The sequence below is a fragment of the Equus caballus genome, chromosome 13 (genome assembly GCF_041296265.1).
Source record: "Equus caballus isolate H_3958 breed thoroughbred chromosome 13, TB-T2T, whole genome shotgun sequence".
NCBI lineage: Eukaryota > Metazoa > Chordata > Mammalia > Perissodactyla > Equidae > Equus > Equus caballus.
Window position 1 is genome coordinate 44,303,312 of NC_091696.1, and position 19,784 is coordinate 44,323,095.

Here is a 19,784-nt window from a genome sequence, read left to right on the forward strand (position 1 = left end):
TCATTGAAACCGAAGTTTTCCTGATGAGTGCTGAGCGTTCCTTCCGTGGTGCTGAGTGCCTTTACCCTCATTGACTTCAGAGGGGGGAGTGCGGTCCTGTGGGGGTACTGCTGACCTGGTTGCTGGGACAGCCCGAAGTGGCCAGCGTCCTGGAACACCACAGGAAGGGTGCCCCCAGAGTTGCACGGCCCCGGGCCTCGGCCCAGCAAAAGGGGGCCGGTCCCTGAGGTGCTGCCAGCCGGCCCTGGGACCTGCCACAGGTCTCTCCCCCAGGCCGTGTCTCCCCCTCATTCCGAAAATGAAGAGGTAAGATTGGTTCCTATCAGCGTGTTCAATAAGACACGAAAGGACAAATACTCTAGGACTCTGCTTATGTGCAGCACCTGGGGTGTTCAGAGTCACAGAGACAGAAAGTGGATGGTGGCTGCCAGGGCCTGGGGGAGGGGAGCCGGGGTTGTTGTTCAGTGGGGACAGTTTCGGTTTTGCAAGATGAAAGAGTTCTGGAGCTGGAGGGTGGTGATGCTGCACAGCAGTGTGAAGGTGCTTATTCCCGCTGAACCGAATACTCAGAAATGGTGAAGATGGTAAATTTTATGTTATGTATGTTTTTCCGCAATAAAAAAAAATTTGCGGGGAGAAAAAGAAACATGTGAGAGAGACTCCAGTGTGAAGAAGGGACATGAACAGGTTTTTCATGTGAGAGGAGAGAGTAAAGAAACAAGTGGAGAGATTATAATCTGATGAATGTAAAACAACAGCAAAGTGTCACTTGCACTTATTAAATTAACAGATCCTTTTAAGTGACAGAATCTTGATAAAGTAAAATTGGTACAGTCACATGTAGCTAATAGAATAAGTAAATTGGCATAACCTTTTTAGAAAGCGTTTTAGCCACATTTATAAGAAATTACAGATTTTGACCCAGTTAATTTTGCTTTGGGGAATTAAGGAAATAAGACTTCCAGAGGAGCGTGAGCTAGTGGTAGTATTATTTATGTCCAACAGTAGAGGAATGGGTAAGTAAATTATGGTTGGGCGTTTGATGAGAATTTTACCCGTTGATTACAACAATGCTTTTCATGTAATTAATTGAAAAGAGTAGAGTATGAAATATATGATTACTTTCTCAACAGTATGTAGGCCTATACCCCAGGCCTGAAAGAGAACCCCAGAAAGAAGGTCCCAGTCAGCACCGTGGAATTCTGAGTGGATGTTTACAAATGTTGTTCTTTTAATTTTTCGGTTTGGTTTTCAAAGTAAAAATCAGAGAGAAAAGCATTTGATTCTAGAATGAAGTGTCCGGCACCACTTGTTTAAAAAATGGAGCTCTCCTGTCTTAGGGAGGCTGTCACAGGCAGAGGCGGGAGTGCCGTTTCGTTAATAAAGCTGTTTAAAAACCACTATGATTTGGTTACATCATTTTTTTTTAAAGTGAATTTCATCCTTATGGACACATACATGGCATGGATCCCCCCTTCCCCGCCATTATACTTTCTGAAAATTTCCATCAAGTTAATAATTCAAAACATTTCCATCTTTTGTATGTGCTATTGGTGAGTATCGACGTTGGTGCCACCTGACTGAGCCGCCCTTCTCAGGCTGCTCCCTCCTTCTAGCATATTCTTTTGCTCCCTCTGAGCAGCCCCTGGGGGCAGGGGAACTTGCTGCATGCCCAGCTCAGTGTCAGCTGCAGGAGAGGCCACCGCCGCGTTCAACAGTAATTAAGCACAGGTTGGGTAATTTAGCACAGATGTCATCTTCTGTATTAGAAAATTAATCTGAAATCTAAGAAAATACACCCTTTCTGCCCTCTGACCAGATTTACAAAGTGTAAAATAGAGTGTAATCTTTCTTTCCCAGTTTGCTTTCGTCTTCAGAGAGGCTGGATGTGTTTTGTGCAGTGATTGCCTCTCTCTTCCCAGAGCTGATCCAAAATTGAAGGCCTTGCCGAGCCCTGTGAGGTGCGCCGGCTGCTTCTAAGGCCCCACAGAGGCCTTTCTTCTGGAAGTCCATCTTTGCTTTCAGGACGTGGCGTTCCCACTCAGACGTGGAGCGGAGACGTGCACGTGCTCGAGGCATCCGTGCTGCCTCCACCGGGCAGTGCGGCCGCAGACGTGCTCCAGGCGCTTCGGTTGCTGAGGAAGTTCCTTTGGCCTGGAGTTTCTTGTGCTAATCTTTTACTTTTTCTGTTCTTTCCCTTTGCCAGGATTGATGTATCTCAGAATGATCTGCCTTGGGAATTTATGGTTGACCGTCTTCCTACTGTCTTATTTTTTCCTTGCAAAAGGTAACGCTGAATTTTTTCAGTATTTGGGCAAATGGGAGTCTTTTGCTGAAAATTAAAGGGGTTTAAGATACTTCACAGAAGTAAAATATAAATCATTAGTTATTACCAAACCATTTTGAATAAAATGTATTGTTCACAAAATGCACCGTTATGAGAGACAAGGGTCGGAGGGCTTCGGTGTCCCCATGTCGGGTGTGGTGGTCGTTTGCAAGAAGTTTGCCTCTCCCAGAGTGTGTTTGACAGGAGCCTGAATGTGCCATCGGCGCTCATTCGTTTTCCGGGCCTTAGGGGCGTGCAGTGGATGCAAAGATGGACAGCACAGAGCCCCACAAAACAACAGCTTGTCTGCTGAGCCTCACGGGCGTCAGGCCCGCCCCAGGCTTTCGCGTGTGTCGTTTCCCCTTGAGCCCTCCCAAGGAGCACCTCGTCCCCCTTGTGCAAGGAGGAAACGGAGGTTCCTACCCCCCACACCCCCTCCCTGGGATTCAAGGAGCCTTCTCCCCACGTGTGCAGCCTTCTGGGAACGTCGGCCATGGGTTGTCACCTTGATCTCTTCCCGCGTGTCTACGCCAGACTCCAGGTTCGGTGATTACAGCACCTACCCTGAAAGGCCAGCCAGCAGGGCTGGGGCGTTAGCACTGGGCACGCAGACTTGGCAGTTAGAGACTGTGGATGCGGATGTTTTGGGAGAAAGGGAAATTAACTCTTGGCCTTTAAAGCCTGATAAACCAGATGTTCTCTCCCTTTTTACAGATGCTCTTTTGTTGTTTTGGTTTATTAATTATTTTATTGGGCCACAGTGGCTTATAGCATTATGTAAATTTCAGGTGTACCCCTTTTGTTTTTAAAAGGCTGCGTCCTTGGGGACCCAGTCATGTGGCTTTGACAGTATCTCTACAGGGAAAGGCTTTTGTAGGATTACTGTAGTGGGGTCCCTAACTCACACATGGGACGTTTACTGTTTTAATTTCCTGTGCTCACTTTTCCCCTTTATTACAGCCACTGCCATGCTTTTTGTGTTTCTCTAGGAGAGCACTTCCTTCATATCTATTGAGTCATTTCCTTGGTTTTTCCTCTTTGTCTCAAAGAATTCCTGCTGGAATGCTTCCTGTGGTAGTAGGGTCTTGTCAAATCATGCGCTAAAAACAGAGCCCGACTCACCCCGTTCTGCTGCTGACTGTGTCCTGTCGAGCCTTCTTTCTAAGAAGCGTTTGGAGTGCCGCACAGTCAAGGTCGTGGACAGTAACGCTAGCAATTTCATCTCTGTGCAACAGAGGTTGGGCATGAAGTTCAATGAAGCGTAATTTTCGAGTTCCAAACATAGTTTGGAAAAGTATCACACCCCACCCGTGCCTTCACATGAAGAAGTTCTCAGCAGCTAGAATACCTGAATGTGTATTGGGAGACACACACAGGATTGGTGGCGGGGGGTGTGTGTTTGGGGGCCCGAGTCTGGATTGAGAGCCTTGCCTTCCCGAGCTGCCCGGTGTGGTCAGCATGGAGATGAGCTCGTTGTCCAGGCCCCGCGCTGCTGCTCACTGTGCCCCTTACCATTTTCCTTGAGTTGACAGGTCAGAAATGTCAGTACTGAGTGTGAGCGGACTGTCAAGTTCTGTTTCGGTGGAAAGCTTGGCGAACCACATTCTGGCTGCTCTGGAGCAGCCTTGTTCTTTCCTGCAGGTCAGTGGCAGTCACAAGTGAACTCGGCTCCTCGTGAGCTGGTCCACACTGAAGGTTCAGCCTGCTCAGAGGGTCAATGGGCAAGGAGATGAGCTGACAGCTGGCAGAAGAGGAAATGAAAAAGGCCGTTTGGATTACACGTGATAAGACTTTTTTCACGTGCGGGTGCTTATGTTATTTTTACTGGAAAGTACATATGTGTTTTGATAAAATACAAATTTGCGTATGCACTGGGTTACAACGTGTGCAGAAGGGAAGATGTCAGGATGTGGACGTGATAATTTTGGAGGAGTGAGGTCTACAGGTGACCCGGGGAAGCATCTCGTATGCTTTTTACATGCTTTGCAAATTGTCCACAGCAAGCCCATCTGACTTTATAACCTTGAAAGAGAGAAACCACATGAAAGAGCTTGTCCTCTGCCACAGTGTGCGGCCTGGGCCTCCTCTTGCTCCTGGCGGGGCCGACTTCATGTGCCGGGGCATCTTAGAGCGGCTGTTCCTTCCACACTCTCTGTGTGACTTTGCTCTGGCCCTGCCCTGGGCTGGGAGCTTGAAGAGGGGTTTGTTGTCATGTGTCCCCGGGGGAGAACCTAACTCCTGTAGAGAGGCTGCCCCGCCTGTGCAGTAGACCCTTAGACCCGATTTGTCATTGTTACACTTGACCCTATGCTTCAAAGATTTAAATGTGCGCGTAGTGGATTTAGAGGAGAGTCCGGTAGACAGGGGGACCTTCTGCCACCACACTTGAAATGAGCACTGTTTTGGAAGCATGTGTTGACACTGTCCTTGCTACTTCTAAAAAGCTTGGAAACACTTTAGCATCCCCATTAGGTAGATTCACGGAGACTGCTCGAGGAAGTCTGAAATAGCACGCTTACAAATATCATTTTCTGTCCAGATACACACTGAGGCGTCTGGGCAGCTCATTCCTGGGGGCGATTACATGTACTCTCTGTCCTATTAAGGCCAGCTCTTAATAGAACAGAACTTGGTGGCAGGTCCAGCCTCTGCCTGTCCTTCCTCCCACACACTGTACAGTGGCCAGGAGCTTTTTTGTCTTTAACTATATTATTTATTTATTGAAAAAAAATTTTTTTGAGGAAGATTAGCCCTGAGCTAACTGCTGCCAATCCTCCTTTCTTTTTGCTGAGGAAGACTGGCCCTGAGCTCACATCTGTGCCCATCTTCTTCTACTTTATATGTGGGATGCCTACCACAGCATGGCTTGACAAGCGGTGCCATGTCCACACCCGGGATCCGAACTGACGAACCCCAGGCTGCCGAAGCAGAACGTGCACAGTTAACCGCAGTGCCACTGGGCTGGCCTGCAGGCTCCAGGAGCTTTTTAGTTGTCGGTTGAATGGCTGGGAGGCCCCCCTTGAAGAAAGCTCACTCGTTAAGAAAACGGTGCTTAAAGGAGGGCATGGTTCTACACTTACCCCAGAAATGTTTGCAATTATTCCCTGTACTGAGAGTCTCCGTGAGTGTTGGATAAAATGGGACATGTCTGACTTTAATCGCCCCGTGACTCTTAGCTCGTAAGGGAGGCCGACCCGTTAATAATAGCACACCTTCTGCCTTGTCTTAGGCATTTGGCCGCTGGCTCTGTGTGCAGAGGGCGGCAGCTTTGATGAGTGGTTTCTGGCTGGTTTTTAAAAAACAACGTGGTTTTCCTGAGCTGACATTCACTGAGCACGCAGGTGGCTCCCCTCATCCTGAGGGCAGGCTGCAAGGCCAGGATGCTCCTGCCACCCCCTTGGCAGGCGACGCTGTGCGGGGCAGGGGTGCCACTCGTCTGGGGGCTCCCAACCCTGAGCCGCAGCCCCGGAGTCTCTCGCCCTGCACTCCTTCTGTGTTCCGAGGCAGCCATACGTCGTTTGCCCACCTCGTCCATAAAGCCAGTGGTTTTGATGTATTGCAGCTGGATTGTGTATGCGGGGGTAGATGTGTCTGTGGTAGAAATTTTGGTCGTCAGACAAATGACAAGTTCTAAAAAGGAATCTTCCAGTCAGGACTTGGCAACAAAGCTCTGGAGATACCCCGCCTCATGTCACCCTCCCTCCTGATTCTGTGCGAGCAGCCTGAATTCAAGTCCCTCGGCTGGTCTGTTTATCAAGGCAGGGGCTCCAGTAACACCTTCCTCCTCATGGCAATAAAAATGTCTCCAGGTGTTGCGAAATGGCCGTGGGGGCGCAGTCACCCCCAGTGAAGAACTCCTGCTTTGGATAATGTGTAATAAATGCTTGCCGAGTATTTCAAGTTTTTCCTAATTCACCAAGCACTGTGGGTGGCCACAAGTGACGTGGGTGACAGTCCTGCCCCAGGACGCCCTTCCTGACACACCCCGGGCCTCTCGGCACACAGGCCGTCTGCCCCCGTGCTCCCCGCGCCCTGCGTCCCTGGCTTTAGGCTTGGGCTTGGGAGCGCTTGTCTTTCCTGGAAGGTTGTGAACAGAAACTGAATTCTTTGTCCTCAGGAACAGACACACATTTGAGATAAGCCACCTTAATTACAGAACGCGCATATGGGACATCCTCAGCTTTGTAGAAAACTTTTTGCTCTGTTATTTACATTTTCCTCGCTGACTTTCAGTAAGTAAAATCCTCGGGATGTCTTTTGGGAGGAATAAGTGGCCTGACCTTCAGTCGCAGTCCAGTTTGGGGCCAGCGGTGTCTGCGAGGCTCTCGTCTCTGACCCCTTCCCCTTTCTCTCCAGAAAGGACCTCAGCGTGAAATACCCGGAAGACCTGCCCATCACCCTCCCAGACCTGCTGCGGTTCGTCCTGCGCCACTCAGACCCCGCCCCTGCCCCCCCGAGCTCGGCGACCCCTCCCACGGGAGAGTGTCTCCAGAGCGAGGCGGTCCTACAGCAGGGCCACATCTCCCACCTGGAGAGAGAGATCCGGAAGCTGAGGGCAGAGATCAGCGCCCTGCAGCGGGCGCAGGGGCAGGTGGAGGCGCGGCTCTCCAGCGCGCGCAGGGACGAGCACCGGCTGCTGCGGCAGAAGCAGACCCTGGAGAGGCAGCACGGCCTGCTCCAGCTGCACAGCGAGCAGCTGCAGGCCCTGTACGAGCAGAAGACGCAGGAGCTCGAGGAGGTGGCCCGCAAGCTCCAGGAGCTGGCCGACGCCTCGGAAAGCCTCCTCACCGAGAACACGTGGCTCAAGATCCTGGTGGCGACCATGGAGCGGAAACTGGAGGGCAAGGACAGAGCTGAAAGCCCCACTCCCCCGGAAGAGGCGCGCGCTGTCCCCCCGGAACCTCCAGGTGCCCCCCGCCTACCTGGCAGCACCCCGCCTTCCAACGGCAGCGCCACGCTGGCGTCCGACAGGAGCAACGAGAACAGGACGGACTGACATTTAACATGACATGAAATCAGAGGTGAAAACTGTACATTGGGAATATATTTATGCAAATTTTATTGAAATTTATTGTAAATAAAGATTTTCTCAGTGGTCTAGAAAATCAGTTTGAATGTCACTCAGCTTTTATTGAACAGGGATGACATCCCTTGCACTTATTGCACGGAGTTGATAGCTTTGAGACAAAACAGTAGCACAGGCCACTTGAAGATCTGTCTGAAAAATCGGTCCCTGTTTTGGTGGCTCAGTGTCAGTGTGTCTCCCCGTTCCCCCTCCTGGCGCTTCTGCGATGACACGGAGGATGAAAGATTAATTTTGCCTGACTAGTCAGAAAACTTAAACGCAACAGTCAGGCTATTCAGAGCGAATTCAATGAGAGGCCATAACTTGACTAAGCCATTTGAGTGTGCGGCTCTGGTGTCGATGCTATAAAAAGTAGCTATTGATAAACAGGAACAGTGAAACCGATTATGTGGCCATTCACCAGTTCTACAGGCAGTTTCACGACCACTCCCGGAGACCCCGTGAGTGCCCCTCCACGCCTGTGACCCAGCACTGCCACCACACCCACGGGCCTGCTGCAAGCTGCAGAGGCGTCGTCCCGACAACCGCGCAGGGGGAGAAGGGACCTGGAGAAGAGAAACGGAGGAGAAAGTGACGTTTCATCATTTCAAAACCAAAACCTCACTGGCCCAGTAAAGACCTCAGGGCAAGCGTGACGGCCAAGCCATGGTCCTTTCCCGGGCCAGGCTCAGAGACAGAAAATGCAAGTCCCAGGGGCTCCTCAGGTACTGGGTGGGCACACATCCTAGGGGGTGCTGCTGCCTGCGGAAAGTAGAGGTAGAAGGCTCGGAAGTTCTGGAAGGCGAGGGGAATGGGTCCAAGACCCTAGAGCTCCCACGTGCCTCTTGAGCCGCCTTCATTAGAGAGCAGAGCTGCTCCCCATCTTCCAGTCGGCACCTCTGGGACTCCTGCCGCCCTGCCCCACCCGCACCCCGTCCCCCACTCCAGCCCGCAGGCCTCTGTTGGTCTCGCGCTTGCCCATGCCCAGTTAGGGGCCAAAGACCTTTCCTCTCCTGTCTTGATGCCAGCTGCCCCCTAAGGGCCCCTCTAGCCCATCGTGGTCCCTCGCTCCTGCCCTCAGCTCAGATTCCTCCCTAGCAGCCCCTCCCCTCCCCAAGCTGTTACTTCCTGTTTGACCCCCACTTTAGGTGGATGCTGCTAAATAAGTGGTCCCTAAGACCCCTCCTCGGGGTTCTAGAAAGGACATTAGTTCAACATGCTTTTTAGAGGAGACCCGGATGAGGCCAGAGGAGTGGGCTTCAGCCGGACCCGGAGGCTGGAGCTTGGAGGGGGAGGGGGGCGGGGTAGCCACGAGCCACCCTGGGGCTCCCTGGCCGTGCTGAGAGCCGGCGCTCCTAGGCCAAGCCGGGGCTGGTCCCCGTTTGTCACCAAGGATGCCCACACAAGTCCCGTTGGGTCAGGGTAGCTCAGGATGTGCCTCCAGTGGTGGGGCTAATCCAGGCGAGGGCACTGAAGCACACAAAGGGTCCCCCTGGAGATGCAGGCTGTGGGACGCTGGCCCGGCCTAGAGCCACCAACTCCTCGTCTGGGCGAAAACCAAGTCCCGGGCCTGAAACCCACTCTCCTCCTGCATCCCCGGAGCCCACCAAGCGCGGCTGTCAGAGCCACCTGGGGCCCCCCGCGTGCACGGGCACAGGCTCGGTGCTCCTAGAGCGGGGTCAGGGGACTCTCCTCCAGGTGACCCGCTGAGGAAAGCGAAATCCAGCAGGTGGGTGGCAATCTGAGAAGGAAGGAAGCTAATTTGTGAGAAAGGGAAGGGGGGCGGAAAACCCTCAGAGTCCCTCCCCCTGCCCTCCAGTGCAGAAAATGTTAAATACAACAACAACCAAAAAGCACAATTTTCTCTTTCCTGGGCCAACTGGGTTTCAGAGAAAGGTCGTCTCCACGGGCTTTGGGGTTTGTAGCGGAGCCTGCACTCTGTACCGCCCGGTGGGGGCAGCGGGTGGGGACTGGGCCGGGGGAGTGCTCAGCATGCTCAAGACCAAAGGGGCAAGAAACTGCTCTGCCACTAGGACGCCTGGCAGCCATCGGGACTCGTGCCCTGACTCGTCCTTCACCGGCTCCCAGGCAGCCGCAGCAGCTTCCTTGCAATAACTCCACTATCAACAGGAACTGGAATCCACCGACCAACCGAGTCTACCTAGAGAACGAGGGGGCGTGGTTCTTCTTTCATCCATTGCTAACCAAGCAGAAATCCCCAGAGCACCCCCTCTGGGCGGCCGTGAGACCTGACACTGATACTCACGTCCTCTGCATGCACACGCACGTGTTATATACATTAGAGGCCCCGCCAAGTGTCTGAGACCCTCCCCCACAGCCATCGTGAGTCCGGTCGGTCAGTCCCATGTGCTCTATACAATGTTTTAAAAAATCAGCAAAAAAGGCTTAAGGACGTGCTTCGGGGGCCTATTTACAGTTCACAGGTTTGTGAGTTCACACCTTACAGTAGTAGCTCCATCAAAAACAGGCTCAGCTAAACATTCAAGTAACGAAAGCGCTATGGGGCCGTGAGCCCCCGCAAGGTCAGGCCTGCCCACTGCCTGCAATGGGCAGCCCCAGCAGGAGGCTGAGGGCACGCCCAGGGCCACCGAGTCCCGGCTGGGGACAGCTGGGAGCCCGAGAGTCAGTGCATGCGATGAAGAAGCCTGCAAGGCCATGCCAGCAGTGTCAAGCCTTGCTCTCAAACGGCGGCATGTCCGTGGTTTCGCACCTCCTGGCTGGCTGCAAACAGGCCCAGGAGCCCCCGCGTCCCAGCTCAGCCGTGGACTTCCGGGCCATTGGGGGTCAGCTTGGCCTTCCTCTCCACACACGGTCCCCTGGCCGAGTACTGCACCAGCAGGAAGGGCTCCTTGGTCTCGCCATCCCCGACGATGCTCTCCTCGTCCTCCGACTGGCTGATGCGCTGCAGCCGCAGGTAACACCAGCAGCCCAGGATCAGGGCCCCCAGGGCGGCGATGGCGATGAGGATGACGATGACCGTGACCACGCCCGTGGTGGGGCTGTGGTCCATAATAGACATGGTCAGTGCTCGGGGAGGCTGGCACGGCAGGAAGCTCTTGGGGGCACCGGCTCAGCGAGGCTGGAACTCAGGCGGGACACCAGAGCCCTGGAAGAGAAAGCAAGACGAGGCTACATCGGAGACTCTGCTGGGGACCCTGCCAGCTTGCGAGCTGGCTGGGCTCCTCCACGGGGTCTATTTTTAATCTGTTCTTAAGCCTGACCGTCCCGCCCTCATCCCAGGGGAAAAGCCTCTGGTTGGCCTTCGCTGTTTCTCTGTTCATGATGCCACCAGCGTCCTTGCTGCTCACCCCAGTCCCCTTCTTTCACTACCTTTCATACCCTCAGTCACCCCCGCTCAGCCCCGGAGCCTGAGATGCAGGGAACGGGGGCACCCAAGACCTGCAACCCCCCTGCAGCAGAGGCTGAGAGAGAGTCTGCTTCAGCTGAATGTTCCGGAACACCACTAGGTGTTCAGTAACGGCTCAGCAACTACAAGGAGGCAGTGCTTCATTGATGGCCAGACATGAGGGACTCAAAAGCAGGGAAATGACATCAGCCCCTTTTGCAAACAGGCAACACATCTAGCTGAACCGAGTCTTCCGGAACACCTGTGAAAGGCTGGGGTGGGGGCGGGGGGGCGGTGACAGGCTTTGCCCACAAGGGAACTGCAGCCACCGGGGGGAGAGCCCCGATCCACCACATACCATCTGAGAGGAAGCCAGGCAGCAGGGTCCTGGAAGATGGCAGCCCGAGGGAGGGCAGGAGTGGGACAGCCCGGCCCTGCCCTCGCCAAGCTCAGCGCCTGGTGCAGAGCCAGACCGCAGAGGGGTCAACACATCCAACGCCTCTCACTACGAATGCCATGCCACGAACACAGGGCACCGGGTGCCACGATGCTAAGCCAGTGGGGCAGGGGATACTCAGGGAGGCAATCTGACACTGGGACGTGCAGGAAGACCTAGCCCTGGGGGAAGCGTGTTCCTGGCAGGGGAAGGGCATCTGCTAAGGCTCTGAAGGCAGGAGAGGGCCTGCTGGCGAGTGTGAGGAGCTGAGGGCCCCGGTAGCCGGACCTGGAACATCAGCTTGTTCAGTGGGGGCAGCGAGGGGGTATACATGCTGGACCGCCACCTCCTCATCCCGTAACCTCAGACAACAGCTTCCACCTCTCTGAACCCCGAATCCTCCTGTTAATGGAGCTGGTCGGGGGCTAAGGAGAGCACAGCTGCAGGAAGCACAGAAGACAAGAACCCCCACTCGAGGTCTGACTCTAGGTGGCACCCACAGGCCCAGCCAGTGACGCCCACTGAGGCTGGAGGTGCTGGAGCTGGCAGGCTCGCCGGGGCCCCAGGACCCTGTACTTGTTTATTTCTCCTGCATTGCTGTAAACGGAGCAAAGCACAGTAACCAACAACCAGGTGGTTCTGAGGCTGAGGTGACGCCCTGGGCACAGGGCCGGCCCGAAGCAGAAGCCGGCGCCCAGGCAGAGCTGGCTGTCCGAGTTCAGCGTTTTGAGCAGACTGACCTCAACACAGGTGGACAGCGCTGGCCAGGGAAGGTTGCCCTCCAAACAGGATGGAACCCGCCGTCCCTGAGCGGTCACAGCCTTGATTAGAAATGACTCTTCTCCACACCAGGAGTCTCCCGACCCGCCCCCAAGGCCAGATTTGCCTGAGGGTCAAAGGCAGCCAAGTCAAAGCCCAAGTCCATCTGGGGACCAGGCCCTGGGAAAACGCCGCAGACCCTGGAGTGCGGCCCTGAACCGCGCCCGCGTTTGCAGAGGGGTCCTGGGCAGGAGTCGGGGCGACATCCTGGAGTCGGCCCCCTTCTGACCACCTCCAGCGTCAAGTCGCTGCCAGCGCTCACGGTGGCTCCCTGGTCCACATGTGCGGGCCCACTGCAGCCAGCGCCCCGTCTCGGAGGGAAGGCACCAAGTCCTCACAGTGACGTACAGGACCGGACACGATGCGTTCCCACCCCTTGCACCCCTCCCCGCTGCCCCCAGCCAAAATGACCCCGCGCTCCCTCCTGCCTCCAGGCCTTTGCCCAGGCAGGTCCCTCTGCCCAAATACTCTGCTCTCCTACCCTTGTTCAGTGGTTCTCAACTGGGGGCGGCTGTGCCCTTCAGGGGACGTTTAGCAATGTGCAGAGACATTTTTGGTTGTCACAACTGGCAGTGGGAGTGTTGCTGGTATCGAGTGGATAGGGTCCAGGGATGCTGCTAAACATCCCACAGCGCACGGGATGGCCCCCCACCGGCAAAGATCTGGCCCCAAGACTCCACAGTGTGGAGGCAGAGAAACCCGCACCTAGTTAACTCCAGTTCAGGTGGGGAAGCCCTCCAGAGCCACGGTCCAGGAGGGTCTCTTCATCCTGCGACTGCACTTGCTCCCTCCCTCCGGGCACCAGCCTCAGTCTGCAACCCTGGCTTCTGTAGCTCCGCCATCTGGTTAGCACCCGCCTCCACCATCGGGCTGTGCACTCCAGGAGTGCCCTTGCACACTTCTGTGCTCTCCAGTGCACAGATCATCCTGGCCCCTCTGCCGCCATCAGGGCTGCTATCAGCTCCCACAGCTCTGCTCTGTCCTCTCAGGCCTCCAGACAGGACAAGTGACCCCCTCCCCCCCAGAGAGCCTGCTGGCTGCAGCTGAGTGAACACCCACCGCCTCGGCCCTCCCCGCCGCCCTCTCTCCACTGGACCTCTCGGGTCCAGCGCCTGCCAGGGCACCTGCCCTCGCCCCAGGCTCCTGGACAGGAAGCCCAGTCAGTATCAATTCGGAAGGGGAAGTGTGTGTGTGTTTGGGGAGTGGGGGTGATTTGGGGGCAGGAAGCGGGAAATCAATCAACGGCAGCAAGACCTGGGATGGTGGTGGCGGGGAGCCCAGGAGGCGCCCACAGTCCAGGGGAATGCCAGCGGTCCGAGGACTAACGAGGAGACTGAGGCAGAGGCAGCCCCAGCTCAGAGAGACCCTCTGAGGGGAGTGGTGGCCTCAGAGCCCTGTCTGCTGCCCCCGCCCCAGGCCAGGAGGGGTGGGCAGAGCCAGGTGACCAGGCCATACTCATGCCAGGTCCCGGGCCCTTGCCTGAACGTGTGTGTGCGCGTGTGCGTGTGCGCGCGTGTGTGTGTGTTCCTTCACTCGCTCGGCAAGTATTTCCTGAGAACCGATCTTGTAAAAGATCTGATCACATCATGCCCTGCACAGAACCCTCCCCGGCACTGGCAGAGGACCCGAACCCCCTGCCTCCCCGAGCTTCCTACCACCTCCCCCGCCTCGACCTCAAGCCCTCCACATTTTCTGTTCCTTCTGCCTGCAATGTTTTTCCCCGACTGTCCCGTGACTGGCTCCTTCCTATTATTCGGGACTTTCTCAGCAGGTGCCTCTTGGGGGATGTGTTCCCAGACCCCCATGACTGCAGATGCCCCCCGGCCCCACACTTGCCATCTCCTTGCACGACTTCATTTGACTTCCCCGAGCTCTTGGCTGCTTGGAAGTCCCCTGGGTCAGGGAATGTCTTCCCTGGCTGCTGGCTCCTTCCCGCAGTGGACTCGGAGCCTGGAAGAAGAGGGCACTGTCCGTTGTGCCCGCTGCTGGGTCCCCAGCCCTATGATCGGCACACAGCAGGTGCTGGAGAAATGTCTGCTGAGGGTTCCAAGCCCGGGGACAGAGTGATGAGTTAGAGGAGACGCTGATCAAGGCTGGCACCCCTCCCTCCCTGCCCCCCTCAGCCAGCTCCCTAACCTTGAAGCCACTTACGGGACCCTGGGCACAGGTCCCCATGCCTGTCCCAACAGACTCCAGGAAGCTGGCAGCCTGCGTGGGAGGTCAGGCTGCAGCCTGAGTGCAGGGGCAGGAGCGACATGTGCAAGTAGATGCCGGGCAGGCCTGAGCTGGGGAGGGCAGCTGTTTCCACGAGTGCTGGGGCTGGGCCAGGGGTGGGGGGCCGCCAAGAAACACAGCCCAGGGGAGACCTGAAGCCTGAGGGTACTGGCCGCTTCCCCCAGACCCTCTTGGCCTGCACTGGACCCCACCTGCTTGCTTCGCCCCTCCCAGGCCTTCCTGATGCCCGTCTGAGCCAAGGGGGCTCCTGTGAGTCAGCTGACCTCTCCCCAGATCCAGGAAAGCCCACGGGGTGGGACAGGGTGGGCCGCAGCATAGGCTGGGGAGATGCCCAGACGGCGCATGGGAAGCCTGGACCCCCTCGGGACCATCGTCGAAGCAGTTAGCATTTATCCTCTGCAGTCATGAACCCGACGGCTGAGGCGGCTCACCGTTATCACGCCCATTTTACAGACGAGGAAACTGAGGCCCAGAGAGTCGGAGTGGACCGCCCAGGATGTGAGCCCAGAAGTGCGGCCCATTAGAGCACAGGTAGGGGTCTTCCCAGCACCAAGGACCGGCCAGCCTGCCATCTCCGGGCACTCTGGGGTGGGTGACAGACCACTCTCCCCCACCACCTCTGGAGCATCTCCTTGCCTGCTCCCTCAGTCAGGACAAAGGCTGGCACTGGAGGCCAAGGCCATTTGGACCCCCAAACATCCAGGGCCAGTCCTCCCCCATCGCTGCCCCCTCCTGCTCTGAGGGCCCTCGGTCCTGCCTCCCTGGGCCAAAAGTGGCCCAACCCTCGGGCCTCAACCACTGCTCCTGGAAAAACCAGCTCTGAAGCCCAGCCTCGCCATCTGCAGAGGCCACCCCTTTGAACTGCCCAGCAATGTGTTCCAAAGGCCAGTCCCAGTCCCAGCCACCAGCCAGCTGAGAGCAGGCATCTCCCACCATCCTGCTGTCCCTGAGGCCCACAGCTTAGGTCTTCCCTAATGTAAGACGGGGTTCCAGTCACCCCTGCCTCTTCATGGGACCCCCAAACTAAGCCTTAACCCCCCTTCACAGGTCACACCACACACTCAAGGCCCAAGGGGGCCACCGTTCGCAGCAGGGCACATCTGGGTCCCCCTCTTCGCCCAGCCCACCCCTCCACCAGCTCCTGTGAGCTGCTGTGACCCAGCCAAGCAAGCGGCCTCGATTTCCCAGTGTGCAAAATGGGAATGAGGCCCTGATCTCCCCAGCCAGGCCGTGGGAAGGAGGAGAAGTGATAAGAAACGTGAAAATGGAAGGGCCACAGGGCCACCAGGTTTGCCTGTCACCAGGCACCATGGCCTGCTGGGTGCCACAGGGAGGACAGTGAGCCCTTGGGATCCCCTCACCCCCACCAGGGACCTGCCTCCCAGGAGGGCACCGAGCCTGGGCAGGGACACGCTGCCACCTTCTTCTCGCTTAACTGGGCATATCACGAGTGTCACCTGGCCCAGCTGGACGCCAGCTCGCCACTGCTGCCCTGCAGCCTCCACCTTCTGGGGCTGCCCCGCTTACCAGGCCAGGGACTTCCAGCACTGCCCTTAGGGGTTAAGCCAGGCCCCCTCCCCCAACAAGGCCATCTGCAGAGTGTGCCAACGAACCAGGGTCCGCCTCTTTCGGGGACCCCAGTTCACAAACGAAAACATGCACTGCCCGGTCTCTGATTAGGAACGTAAGATTGTAGGCACGACGGGGCACTACTGGGCACGACCAGGGCACAGACGAATGTCTGCTCTGGGCCAGGTCCAAGCAGACACTGGGACCGAGGACGCATCACCCAAGGTCCCTGCCATCCAAAAGCCAGGACCAGGCACAGCGGGGATGCCGAGGGCTGACGAACAATCACGGGGCTGTGCCCAGCTCTGCGGCCAATGTCACCTCCTCCTCCAGCCCCCACCCATCTCACCCCCCCCCTCCTGAAGAGGAAACTCGCCCCAGAACCCCCTACGTTCCCCTGTGCACAAGAGGAAGCTGGCTCGGGCTTGCCCGGGGAATGCCCCAAGGTCAGTGCAGCTCTCCTGGGGCCCAGGCCTGAGGCTCATGCCCCTACCCTGTGAATCAGCCACTGGGCATTCACACAGGCTGCCCCAGGGTCAGCCCACTTGGCCAAACAAGTTTGGTAATAACAGGAGATGCCTGACGAAAGTTGGCGATGATTACTATGTGCCAGCCTCTGAGCTAAACACTTCACACACATCAGCTCCTTTCGGCCTCAAAACACCCTCGAGTTGAGTTATTACCACGCCCACTCTGCAGACACAGAATCTGGGGCTCAGAGAAGTTAAGTCAATTACCCAAGGTCACACAGCTCAAGAGTAGTTGCGCAGGGATTCAAACCCAGGCAGCCTGGATCCAGAATCCCAGATTTCAACCTCGACACTAAAATGTCATATTCTTGACTCCCACCTCCCCACTCCCGTGCCTGAGGGACCAGATGAATTGCACTCTGTCCCCCCCGCCCCCCCCCCCCAGGGCAGGCTGGGTGGCCGGGGCCGAGGACTCGATGCTGGGGACACAGGGATGACAAGCGCCCGGGCAGCTCCCGCGTGCTGAGCGCGGGCGACGTGCAGGCGCGGTGCCAGGCGCGCTCCACGCACCGTCTCATTTCACCCCGCCAGGCGACGCTGTCGTCTCCCCCACGCTGCTCAGGAGCTAAGCGAGCCTGGAGGGAGGAGGGGGCTTGGCCCGGGGGTCGACAGCTGGACGGGGAGCGACAGCTGGAGAGGCAACTCCAGTCGCCTGCCCAGGGCGGGAGGACGGGGGACCACGAGACCCAGTCATGCCCATGCCGCGCAGTCACCGCCGACGGAACCCAGCACCGAACGCTGCGGCTCGTCCTCAGTTTCCCCACCTGCGAAAGGGGCGCCAGACGTTGCCAGGACTCCCACCCCTACCGCCCGGGCGCCCTCCTGATCACCCGGGGCCTGCCAGGACCCCCGCCCCCTCCATTATTTTTAAAAATCCCGAAGTGTCCCCACGAGCCCGGCGGCCGGCCCGGGGCGCGGAACCGCGGGCCGCGGTGGGAGCATCATCGGCTGGGGGGACACCCCCCTCTCCGCGCAGCGGCCGCCGCCCCCCGCCGCCTCCTTTGTCCCGATCTCGCCGCAGCGCAGCGGACAAAGAACCCCCGCCCGCGGGCGCGGCCCCCCGGAACAGACCCTCCCCCCGAAGCCGCGCCCCCGCCCCGGCGGCCCCTCCCCCGCCGCGGAGACCCCCGCCCGCGGCCGAGCAGCCCCGCGCGCCCCCCGCATCCGGGGCCGCCCCTTCCCGTCCCGCGGCCCCGGCCGCCCGAGCGCCCGGCCGCCCGCCCCCGCTCACCATGGCGCCGCCCGCAGCCCGGCCCGATCGCCCGCAGCAGCCCCGCGGGCCCGGCTCCGCCCGCGCGCCAGCCCGGTCCGGCCGCCGCGCACCGTCGGGACGCAGGAGCCCCGCTCTGCGGCGGGCGGGGCGGCCCCGGCTCCGCCCCTGCGGGGGCGGGGCCTCGGGCGAGGCCAGTGGGAGCCCGCGCCGGGGCGGCGGGGCGGGGCGCGCGGCGGGTCACGTGCGCGCGGGCCCGGGGAGCCGGGTGGGAGGGGGCTGGCGCGGCCGGCGGCGCCGGGGGCGGGGGGCGGGCCGGGCTGGCGCGCGCGGATTGGGCGCCGTGGGTGCGGGGCCCGCGCCCGGAGCCCTGCCTCCCACCCCCGGAGGCCGCCCGCCTTGCCGTCCTCAGTGCAGAGGGGGAAACTGAGGCACGCGGCAGGGAAGAGTGCTGCCTGGAAGCGGGGAGCGGCGGAATCCCCTGCAGAGGCAGGAGAGGGGCGGGCCCCCCGAGTTGGAGGTCCTTGCTCGGGGAGCGAGCCGGTCCTTCACTCGTTCCTTCCTTCCTTCCTTCATTCATTCAGCGTTGATGGAGCAACACCACGTGCGCGGACGCCCACCGCTGCGGGAACGGCCGCGAAAGGACAAACGGGGCGCCGCGATCACGGAGCGCTCACCGCTGCGGGCTGCGGGCTGCGGCTGCGGGGAGTCTGCAGCCCCTCGGTCGCTTGTCATCACGGTTATTCAACGTAATAACCCCGTGAATGGGCGCCCATCGACTGCCACGCCCCGTTCCAACGTCTCGACACCTTTTCTCCAGGCGACCTGGAAAGGAAGAACCATCCCATTTTAGAGAGGAGGGACCCGTGGCTCCAAAGGGCTGATGTTCCACAGCCGGCTTGTGATGCAGGCAGGATTTGGGGCCAGACCTGCCTGTCTGGGGACACCGAGGAGGCTGTTGGTACAGCAGTCTCCACTGGTCCACCCAAGAAGGCAGTCCAGCCAGAGGACACCTCCTTGTGGCCAGCTGGGGCCCCCAAGACGGGGCCAGGGTGGGTCCTTCAAGGCCTCTATGGCCCAAGTACCCTGGCCCACCTCCTCTGGCTTGGAAGGCAGGAGGGGGCAGTGGAGCCCCTCATCCTGGGAGCTGGGGGGCTTGTCGGCTGGAAACGTCTTTCCAGCCTCAAGCAGACCCTCTGGGAGAAGATGGAAGCCCAGCTCACAAGGCGGTGTGGCCAGGCTCTGCTCACTCCTCCGCTCCAGCCTGGCTGGTGTCTTTGCTGCCTCAGATGCACCAAGCTGTTTCCCACCCCTGGGCCTCTGCCCGGGCTGTTCCAGCTGAAACATTCTTGCACTTCATCCTTCCCATCTCGCCTTCAATGTCCTTCCTGGGGAGGGCCCTGCCTGACCTCCACCCAGGAGCGGTCCCCTCTGTCATTCTCCCTCCTGGGCATTGTGGAATTGCACATTTGTGGAATTGCACATTTTCGGGGTGCGTGGTTAACTTTTGGTCTGTCTCTCCCAGGACTTGGTCTGTTCTGTTCATTGCCGTGTCTGCAGAAAAGCACCTGGCACGCAGTAGATGCTATGGGCATGTATGTTGAATGAAGGAATGAGTGAGTGATCACACTGCAGGGCTCCAGGCCTGGCCCCGCTGCAGCCCAGCCAAGAGGCCAGACTCTGCAGTGAACAAGGGGTCAAGCAAGAATGGGGGACACAGAGGCAGAGGGAAGCCCAGCTTCAGGCCAGCTGCCCTGGACGCCAGAGCCGAGGGACTCAGAATGGCTCCTGCTCCTGAGTCTGCCCAGCACTGCCCTCAAAGGCTCCTGCCCCGTCAGCTGCACCTGGGACCCCGGAGCCCGAGGAAGCAGCTTCGTCCCACAGAGCCAGTTCCAGTGGCCTCTGCGGTCCCAGCCTCAAGTTCCACAAAGACCTCATTAATGGGGAGGACGTAGGGGGAGCATGCTCGGAGCCCCAGGGCCAGGGCTGGCCAAGCAGTGACAGGCGAGGCAGGGACACTCTGGGGAAAAGATTCTGGGAGAAAGAAATGGTGCTGGAGAATGCAGCACGATATAGAAGTTGAGAGTCAGGTTGCAGAGTTAAAATGCAGCCTTTGCTGCTGGGTAGCTTCAGAAAAGCAGCCTAACCTCTCTGTCCCTCAGTTTTGTCATGTGAAAAATGGGGGTGACAGTAAGGTCAACCTCACCGGCTGGTTGTGACCCCATCA

At 58.2% G+C, this 19,784-nt stretch overlaps 2 protein-coding genes across 6 annotated transcripts in view; one reads left to right on the forward strand and one right to left on the reverse strand.

Annotated features, from left to right (window-relative positions):
* The window catches only part of TXNDC11 (thioredoxin domain containing 11), a 55,207-nt gene extending 47,776 nt beyond the window's left edge, over positions 1-7,431 (forward strand). For 4 of the 5 annotated variants that reach the window (XM_023616307.2, XM_070231010.1, XM_070231011.1 and 1 more), the window contains 2 exons: positions 2,207-2,287; positions 6,683-7,431. In XM_023616307.2, the coding sequence (XP_023472075.1) occupies positions 2,207-2,287; positions 6,683-7,322 (721 nt within the window). In that variant the 3' untranslated portion in view covers positions 7,323-7,431. Of the gene's footprint in view, positions 1-2,206; positions 2,288-6,443; positions 6,559-6,682 lie in introns of all 5 variants that reach the window. The other variant, XM_023616308.2, reaches the window with a different exon arrangement.
* On the reverse strand, positions 7,362-17,718 carry SNN (stannin). The gene is made up of 2 exons (XM_023616311.2): positions 17,579-17,718; positions 7,362-10,518 (listed from the first exon to the last, which is right to left on the reverse strand). The coding sequence occupies exon 2, from the start codon at positions 10,429-10,431 to the stop codon at positions 10,168-10,170; it is 264 nt and encodes an 87-aa protein (XP_023472079.1). The 5' UTR covers positions 10,432-10,518; positions 17,579-17,718; the 3' UTR covers positions 7,362-10,167.
* Positions 17,719-19,784: the final 2,066 nt, after the last annotated feature.